This window comes from Callospermophilus lateralis, chromosome 8 (assembly GCF_048772815.1).
Source record: "Callospermophilus lateralis isolate mCalLat2 chromosome 8, mCalLat2.hap1, whole genome shotgun sequence".
Lineage (NCBI taxonomy): Eukaryota > Metazoa > Chordata > Mammalia > Rodentia > Sciuridae > Callospermophilus > Callospermophilus lateralis.
In genome coordinates this window covers 52,805,743-52,816,212 of record NC_135312.1, presented here as the reverse complement: position 1 = coordinate 52,816,212, position 10,470 = coordinate 52,805,743, and the positions used below count along the sequence as shown (strand labels likewise).

The 10,470-nt window shown below is 31.6% G+C and overlaps 1 protein-coding gene across 1 annotated transcript; it reads left to right on the top strand.

The window, feature by feature from the left end:
* Positions 1-1,612: 1,612 nt before the first annotated feature.
* LOC143406183 (beta-casein-like) lies at positions 1,613-9,600 on the top strand. Its single transcript, XM_076864823.1, has 9 exons — positions 1,613-1,644; positions 3,646-3,708; positions 4,495-4,521; positions 4,646-4,660; positions 5,732-5,752; positions 5,845-5,889; positions 7,209-7,760; positions 8,557-8,595; positions 9,299-9,600. Exons 2-8 carry the CDS (start codon positions 3,658-3,660, stop codon positions 8,560-8,562), a joined length of 717 nt encoding a protein of 238 aa, XP_076720938.1. The 5' UTR covers positions 1,613-1,644; positions 3,646-3,657; the 3' UTR covers positions 8,563-8,595; positions 9,299-9,600.
* The last annotated feature ends 870 nt before the right edge of the window (positions 9,601-10,470 follow it).

The following is a 10,470-nucleotide window of genomic DNA, read 5'->3' as shown; positions in this document are numbered from 1 at the left end:
AGATTAATTTAGAATCCCCTTTACAATTTTACCTTTTCATATCTTGTTTCATGACATGGTTAAGTTTGTAATCATCCTGGCATACTGGCATAGTTAATTCATAAATTTTCCTAAGTTTTCAAATTCCTTCTATTTAAATGTTTGCCTTTCTGTTGTGCCAGATGTCCAGCACCATCTCCCTAATTGAGGGCATCCAATTGCCTATACTCAACTACTATAATAACATCATACAACAATCACCTTTGATGATGAACACAAAGTCATAAAATACAAAACATTACATAATCCTTTTTTATTTCGAATGTCTAATGTTTTTCTGTATCTGGTGAATTTTGTCACCCTACATACTTGAAATTCACAGGTATCCAAGTTATAACTGCATCAATTATCTGCAATAATAAGTTGTACTCTACATCTTCTATGTAACCTTACCGTTGTTACATTGCTTCAAGTGTTTCTATTCCCTTTGATCAAAATACTGAATTGCCATTCAATCAATCACATCTCAAAATGAGACTTGTAATTTAATTATAACTAAAGTAGCAGCTCTTTAATGACAAACTCCCCTGCTTGCATGTAACACAGATATTCCATTTCTCTACTAGACATAATTAAGTTTTGCACATTGAAGCCAAAATGCTACATTGACAGCTAACTTTAATAACAAAATTTCAGAAAGTAAAACATGGTTTATGGGACTTTGACACATCTGAATGTAAATGGTATCTTGGTTATTAACAAAGAATATAATTTTGAGAATGTTATTTAACTTTTGCTGTTAACAAGAGCTTACTTATGCTGTTTTGGGAAAGATACAAATATTGATCTACGAAATACTTAGGACCCAGAATAGGGTTAATACTAAGGAAAATATAGACATGATTATTATTTTAATTATTAAACCCAAAATAGAAAATATAATCAATATTTTTCAGATGAATTGATCTCATGAAATTTTGCAAAATTTCTATGACAGTTTTAATGAGGATTTTGCCTATACCAGCCATCCATATTTCTTCTCTGATTTGTTTACTATAGAGAAAGGCATATTTTTTCTTTTGTTAAAAAAGTATTGGCTTGAATTGAATTATATATTTTTCCTAAGTCAAGTGTCTATGGGTGTTAAACAGTTTGCCCCACCTGACTATTGCTCTCACCATAGACTTGTTAGTTACTTCACAGCAGTACAAAGCACTAACTGCTCAAGTTAACATGAAATTGTGGTCTTTGTGAAGCCCTGTGTATCTATGTTGTTCATGTAAAACTGCCCCATGACTGAGATCTTAAGTCCCCATTAGACCCTAAGACATCTAATGGTGCCCACAATAACTTGGGGACTATGGCAGAGTGTCACCGTGCTCCAGTCATTGTTAGTGAGCAATTGCATTTCCTGGACAAGTTTCCTTTATCAGCTTGTGAATTACCCCTTTGTTACAATGCTCCCCAGAATTTCTGGGGACAGATACTGAACAGAAATCACTTTCTAATCATGCAAACTTCTTAGAATTGAAGCTTAATGTTGAATTCATTTCAAACCACAAAATTAGCATGTCATTAAATTCAGTATATATAGAGCTACAAAAGCAGATACACCATCATCTACCCAGCTTCACCTTCACTTCCTATCCTCCACTTTGGAAAAAGGTAAGAAATTCAGCTATAAATTTTGAGTATACCACCCTTATTATTTATTGCACACTAGGTTGTTCTTTGGAAAGAAAGTAATTGATTAAAATACAGTTTTGGGAATAAAGGTATTTAAGGTAGTGCTGAAGCTATTTTTGACATTTATTTTAGAAATGATGGAATGCCTAGAAAGACTATAATGGCTCTGTAGGTTTCATGAGTCCAAGAAAATGTAATTCACACTAAGTGGATACATATTTTATGTATACATGTATATAGACACACATGTATATACACTAAAGATAGCATATATCTTTAGTATAAGGATAGTTAATAGTATTAAGAGCCGATAATGACTGGTTTGCTAATTAGTTCTTCCAATTTGATTCAACATATCTCAGCTGTAAAAATAAAAATATTTAAATATATTATGAGGTAATGAATATTTATTGCGAAAGCTCTTGTCTAATAGTTTATAGAGTTAGCATATTGAGTCAAGAAATGAAGGTAGTGGTTTGGGAACATGCACTACTTTAAATATTTATAAACATCATTATAGAAGAAGAATATAGTCATCAAACTTGTCCAGTACCTTCAACTTCGCAGTTTATCATCTAACCTACAATATTTGAAACAATATTAAAATAGTACCATTAAAATAAGTAAGCTAAAAAGAAAGTGTCCTACTTTGTAAGAAAATGAATGAAAGAAAAGTAGCTTATATAATTTCAGTCAATAATAGAATTCTGACTTAAAAACCTGGTGTACAAAATGTTGAGAATAAAATATATAAATGCAATGGGATACACTCTCCATATCATAATCTATAATGGAGTATTACATACTTTTTTGAACTCTGACAATTAAAATTATTTTGAAATTTTTGAGAACTTAGGAAAGGTAAAATTAATTCAGAATTATATAACACCCATTAGAAAAATCTGAAAATATATTTTTTCACTGGCAGAATCATTTTCAGTCTTCAAATATTAGAGATAATGTTTTGCAGAAAAAATAGAAACTTTTTTTCATGAGCTGTTTTAGTTAAGACATTTAGTTTAAAAATCTAAAAATAAAAATCTGTCAAATGATATTATGACATAAAAATTATTTTTTGAAATTCATTATATGAAATACAAGAAAATCAAGCACAAAGGCCATTTAGTATATTTGATAAATAATGTTAAGATTTATTTCATAAGAAGAGGTAGCATTGGCATTGGGAGTGGACAATAGAATTTGACCTTTGGATCAATCATCAATATATCAATGAGCACATTTTATACAGAAAAGAGGTAAAATAATATATTATCTCCAATGTCCTGGGACACACAGGAGAAGATACATTAGATACGTAAGGATCATGACTGCATAGTGAGTATGAATGAAGAAGAAACAAATCTATCTGTCCAAGAAAGCATCTATCTGGAGAATGTAACAAAACAAACAAACGAACAAACAAAACCTGCTACCATGAAACCAATAGTCTTATTGGACCTGAGAAGGTGTGATTAAACTAAATGTTAATGGCATCTATTCAGTAGAAGAAAAATAAAAATAAAAATTATTAAGCAGTAGAACTGAGTACTCTGCAGTAGAATCGAGGCTCTATCAGGTTTGAGATTTGCTCTATCCCCAGTACCTAGACATTGTCTGGCAATTAAAGTGCTAAGTAAATATTTCATAGAAAATGAACAAATAAATCTTTCTGTAACTTTTTATATATTTTTATACATTTGAAAACCAAAAATATAACACTCTGAGTGAACTTGAATATAAAAAGACTGGAGATACATGAACTAAAAGTCTGAATAGATTGAATTTAATATTTAGGAGTAGGAAGCCAGAGTAGATTTTTGACTAGTTACATGATAGAATTTCTAATAGTATTTTTCCTTAAAATGAAAGCATGGTATTATATTATTTTTTTATTTTTTTTAAAAGAAAGTAACTCTACCTAAATAACAAAATATATCTGACTGACTAATCTGTCGCCATCTCTCATTTCCCCATTCACAGGACGTGGTAGCCATGAAGGTCCTTATCCTTGCCTGCCTTGTGGCTCTTGCTCTTGCAAGGGAGGTATGTACAGAGAAAATTCCTAAAAAACTAAGATATAGAGGTTGATCTTCCTAATGTAGAAAATAATATCAACAATAATGTTAGCATACAAATAATGGAATTTTCAGCTTTTTGTTTTTTGTTTTGCTTTGGTATTTATGAAAATCATTCACTTTTATCTACTTTTTCAATTTTCCTGTGGGGTCTCAAACCTGGGACAAATGTTTTCTACTCCAATGTCCCCCCGTAGCTAAAGGAAAAGCAAACAAATACTTAGTAACAAAACAAGACCAAAAAAAAAAAAAAAAAACAAAAACAAAGAAAGAAAATCAGCAAATAACTATGTAGTATTACACAATTTTATGCATGCATAAATTATATAAATATATCTTATTAAACTGTTCAAACATATGTGTCTCTTGCAGTAGAGAAGTGGGCCAAATTCTTTTTGTATTTATCCAAAGACAACCAGAGGAGAGAATATAGGCAATAATCATAATCATAATCATAAGTATACTTATAATCATAACAAAAAGTATTTAATAGAAATTAAAGTAACTACATTTTTATTATCCTTCCCAAATCTATTCTTAATTCAGGTGATAGAGAAATATACCAATTTAAATTTAGTAAATATGAAACATAATAAAAATTTTACATTTAATGTCTGTACAAAGACATGCAACTTTTTAAAAAGCTTTCTCCAACTTTTTAAAAGAGTGCTATATAAAGTGCATAAAAAGAGTAAATGTATAATAATGAATTATCTACAGACACTAAAATGGACTTGTTAACTTTTCTTTATAGAAAGAAGAACTCAGTGTATCTACTGAGGTAAGTTTTTTTTTTAAAAAACATTTTTTCCATCCATAAAATAATAACAAAATAATAACATTTTCTGATGATTTAGTAGATTTATAGCTGATTTTTTTCTTTTTCTTTTTTTTTTTCTTTACAGACTTCAAGCAGTGAGGTAAGAATGAATTTTAGAGGCAATTTCCAATTATAGAACTATAAAATCCTGTGCCTTGTATTGTGTTACATCACAGTAATTATGCTAATGTAGCCTCATATGACATGCAAATTCTGATGTAAATTCCCTTTATGTATGTTGAAAGACAGAAAAAATGCCTGGAGAATTTAGTACTCTAGAACTTTCTAAGTGGGCTTCCTACTTGAAATTGTGTCATTGCTTCCCCATCCCATTTCTATGGATCATACAGCTCTGTTTTCTGTCTTGAGCTTTCTGTACTCTGACCTTTTAACATTTATTGAGTGATTTCTGTGCATCAGACACTGATTAGGAGCTATGATACAAACTAGATTAGGACATCAATGAAACCAAGGGCTTGCAGTGTAGTGGGTAAGCAAACATGTTTAGGACACATTTTTTTTTTTTATTAGAGTTGTCACTTTGATAAATAAAAGCCAGTGGGATTTGGTGAGAGCTTAATCTACTCAAGAGAGTCAGGTGGACATTTGTCCTTGCACCACTCTTGAAAATGTTGTCATCTGTTTAGTAAGTAGTATGACAATATATATTGTCTCTTCACAAAGTCTTGAGAATTTTAGGGGGTGTATTGATTTCTTATAGTTTATTTGAAATCGAACACATTAACAAGTGAACTAATAATTAGTATAATGCACCAAGTGCTGTTATGCTGTGTTTTCAATTAGTTTTTTCCTTCTTATAATCAGATGGTGTTTTAGACATCACTTGTTATCAGTAAAAGGACCATGATTGTAGACAGAAATTAGCATCCATTAGAAGCTTATTTTTGCACAATGATCATCAATTTTCTTTTCTCTCTTGACTACATTCATCCAAGTCTTTTATAAGACAGGCTTTTTTTTTTTTTAATATGAGAGGCTTTATAGAATGGTCTACATATAAAAGTTGTGGTCATTATCCTAACTTAAGGAAACTAGCAAGTGAAAGTATCTCTACTAACCTATTAAAACCTTTACTTTCTGGTATATATTGAAAACTAAGAATTATTAATCAAAACTAAATCTGATTTTTAATTTTTTTATTTTTCTAAAGGAATCTATTACACATATCAAGGTAAAATATTCATATTTAACTATACTTATTTTCATGATTTCCTGTTAGAATTTCAAAGATAATAGCATTTTAAATGCATGATTTGTTTTTAGGAGAAGCTTGAGAAGGTTAAGCATGTGGAACAGCAGCAAAGACAGGTAATTTTTCATGATGACTGTGATTCTAATATTATTATAAAACATAATCCATAAAAATATTCATAATGTATATTTCAGCTTAAAGAATTGCAAAGTAAATGCTATGTACCTACCAATAAATATAAGAAATTAAACAATGGCAAAGTTAAATATATTTTCCAAGTCATCAATGTGTTTTTTAAATGCATAATCAATTTCTAGAATAGAGATAAACTATCTAATGATATTACTAATGGCATATCTGTTTTAACAAATTCAAATTAGTACAAACACCTCCAAACTGGGAACTATGTTCCTTTCTTATTCTGAAGATGTTATGATGATGAAAGAGAATAAAGGTGACAAGGTGTAAGTCTGTTTCTCAGACATAACCTTGGCCACAAGTTTCTTTGTATTTCATTTTCTTCATGTGTAGATAGAGAATATTCTTAAGAATATCCACCCTGATGTATTGATGAACTGATTTGCCATGAATATTCAATGACTTGACATTAAGATTTTGTCAATTGTACTACAATATTTATTGCCTGCATGATGACATTCTTAAGGATATTCCCATTACAAATGAGAGAAGTGAGGTTCAGAAGAATTGAGTGCACACTATGTGACCACATCATCCAGTTAATTAAGTAGCAGAGCTTGCTTAAAAATCAAGAATTTTTTGAATAACAAAATTCTACAGTTCATACATTTACCTAACTGTAATATTTCCACTTCCTGTTTTATTATTAGAAGTTTTGGTTATCACACAAAATATTTTCTAAAACAAATTAAAATTTAAAAATCAATGCACTTTAAAGACTCACGTAAACTATGTTTTACCAAAAGAAGTAATGCTAGAATTTGGCCAGTGTTAAGTGAGTCCCTGAATTTAGCCATAAATAAGAACTGACTTTTCATAAAAAGAAAGTGAAAATAAATACACAAGTTATCCCTCTAAGTCTTTTCAAATTGATGTCTCTTCATTATATGTTGCTAGCATATTTAGGTTGAAAAGTCAGTGCTCTATAAAGACCAAAGCATATAAATTACAACGATCCTGATAACTAAGGAAAAGGGAAAAAATCCAAGAAAGTTCCTAAACACTGATTTCAGTTTAGACCACAGATCCACCAAAAAATTGAGGAGTTTAAGAAGAAATCTCTTAAGGAACATTTTACTCATTTTCTTTACATGAGCCAAAATGATTTCTTAAGTGACATAAGTGAAAATCTTTCTTTTATTGTCTTCACTCAATTGCAGTTGTCCAATAGATTAATTGATTGTAAATGACAGTTATGGTTAAATCATGGACTGAAAGATTCTTCTTCTTTTTTCAGGATGAATGCCAAGAAAAAATCCACCCCATTGCCCAGCCACAACTTCCTTATGCTCAGCTCATGCCTTACACCCTCCTTCCACAAAATGTCCTGACTCTTTCTCAGCTGGCTATGGTGCTGTCTCTCCTTCAGCCTGAGATAGCAGAAGTCCCCAAAACTAAAGAGACCATTCTTTCTAAGCTTAAGCTCATGCCCTTCCTGAAATCACCAATAGAGCTAACCCCATTTGTCCCTCAAATCCCACATCTCACTGACCTCCAAAACCAGCACCTCCTTCTGCCTCAGCTCCAGCCTGTGGTGCCCCAGGTCCCCCAGGTCCCCCAGGTCCCCCAGGTTCCCCAGGTTTTACCTCAGACTCCCATACTTCTTCCTCAGCCCCAGGGACCTATCCCTCAATCCAAAATCACACCTGTTCCCCAGCAAGTAGTGCCCTTTCCCCAGAGAGACATGCCTGTCCAAGCCTTTCTGGAATACCAAGATCTTCTGTTCCAGCCTACTCGCCCACTCTACCCTGTGACTGACCCACTTGTCCCAGTTTCCAACCCTGTTACTGTAAGTCCATACTTGCTTACTTTGCCATTTCACTCCTGATGTATATATGATGGTAGAATAAGTTGAGGAAAGTTCTAGAATATGCACTCCTAGAGAATGAAAGAACAAAGATATAAAGTTATAATTTAGATCAGTGATTCTCTACAATAGAATCACCTAGAGCTACCCTCCCACAATTCCAATGCCTGGGAATACCCACATAGATTCTGATTAAGTTGTTCTGATTGTCTAAGTAGAATAGACTGTGTTGGAAAGAAATGATTGCAGGGATTCTGAATCAATTGGTCTGTTAAGAATTTCGGTATCTTTTTTTTTTTTTTTTTTTTTTTTTTAGCATTTCTAGGGACCGAACCTCAGAGGCACTATAGCACTGATATGCATCCATAGACTTTCCATTTATTTATTTTTCTTTTGAGACAAGTTCTTGCTAACTTACTGAGGCTGGTCTGGAACTTGCTCTTCTCCTGCATCAGCCTCCCAGATCACTGGAGGTGAAGGCATGTTCTACCACATGCAAATAAGAATTCTGATTTAAAGAGCATTAAGACTTACCAAAATCAAAATTAAAATTGATAGTTTGATTGAGCTTGGCAAAAGCAAGCTAATTATTTTCAAGAGTTTTCAATGTTTTCCTCCTGGACATGCATTCTCACCATGCCATAGATCATGCCTTATTTTTGCCATCTGTACATGAGGGGAAAAGTTTGAGATGCTTATTTAATTGTTTCTTAAGGCAATTGTCTTTGTTGAAAGATAAGTGATATATTTATTTATTTATTATTTGTTTACTTTCAAGGTCTAAGAAGATTTCAACATTAGCAGCTCCTCATTTTTGGTAAGTTTGAGAAGTTTGGAGATTAGACTTATTCGTTGTATAGTTGATTAGTTTTTCTATTTCATTCTCCTACAGATAGTGGAAAATTCCATCAACATGTTAACTTTCTTACTAATTATCAATTTGTTGTCAATTATTTACTATTATCCATTGACCTGAAACATGAAAAATATCAAGAAACTTTAATTTTCCTTATGTGTTATTTATAGATTTGACTGACTTGTTTTCAAGGGTCTATATCCTGAGATTTGATTACCATCATTTTTAAGAAAACCAAAAAATAGATTTTCTTTCATTTTTATGTAAATGCATTTGAGCTTCTATTAAAGGAAAAATTCCATTGTTATTCCAGGTTAAGTTTCATAAACTTTGTATTTAGTTTGCTTAAATTCTCTGTTTCTTTTAATTCACAAGTCAAAATAAAATATTGGTCTAGGTATGGGTGTTCAAAATGGGAGAGAAAATTCTCTTTGAGATTCTTAGATACAAAGCCTTTTGTTAACATGGTAGCTTAGACATCTTATTAAAACATTCCTAGTGAGCTGATATTTGATCTGATCCAAACTTTGTGTGCCTCCATGGAAAGGTTCAATGAAATGCATAATTTCTTTTTTTAAAATTAGTCACACAGATACAAATGGGGAAAAGTAAACAGCTTTATCATATAACAGAATTAATTCTATATTTGTTCTCTATTCCACAGAATTGACTGAGACTGGAAACAAGACATCTTTTCTTTGTATCATGCTACCAAATATGTATTTTTGAATGGAACTACCTGGAAAAAATGAAACTGTATTCTTTTTATTTTATGCATTTTATGTCATTGGTTTAGTTTGAATTAGACTCATGAACTCTTTGCAATTTCCAAATTGTAAGTTCAATGTTGAGTTGGAAATACTCTAAACATGTCAAATATGTATATAAGAATAGTTTCTGGGATTGGATTTACCAATATGTCTTCAAGAACCTATTTCCTTTCCAGTCATTTCAATAAATTGATCCTTTAGGCATATTTAAGTTGTCGTGTTTTATTATAATTTTCCATACCTTATTGGCGTCTTTAATGTTAACTTTAGGCTATTAGTGGTGTTCAAATAATTATTGGATAATGCTTTGAATTTGATTTGAATGTCTTGAATTGATGATTAAAGGATCTGAAAAGAGAAGGAAAATGTAGGATGATACATGCCCCACTTGTTCTTATAAAGTCTTGATTTATACCTATTTTCCATATGTAGTTATTATATCTGTACCTTTCATTCTCAAAAGCATTCAGCATTAGGTGATAAATTTTGTGATCACTCTAGGAAAAGTGCTTCAAATGTAAAATTGGTTTCGTAACTCCATCACATGCTGTGGAGAAGTCCTCAGTCTCAGAACTTTAAAATAGTCAGTGCAAAGTACTTAAAGTTTTCATAAACACACTAGTAACAAGATTACACTGCATAGTGGATGATGGGTATACTTTGTGGCACCACAATGCTGACACTACTAACACTAGCAAACAGGAACATTAGCAAACAAGTGTTCTTTCATAATCAAATGAACTCGTTTACATGGTGTTAGCAATTCCCAGAGAAGTAAGATTGATAACCATTGTCTCTAACTGTGGAGTAATCATTTTATGTGATCAACTCTATCTCTTTCTATACCAGCTCCTTCTCTTATACTTTTGATTCCATTCTCCTAAATTTGTACAATGACTCATTTCTGAAAACTATTTCATCTTCCTATCTCCCCAATGTTTTCCTGTCCTTATTACAGCATAAGCATGTTGCAAATGCTATTTATGCTGTAATACCACCATCTTCAAAGGTAACAATTTGTCTTTAACACTGAGCCTCCAATTCTTTAGGTTCTATTTTCATAATC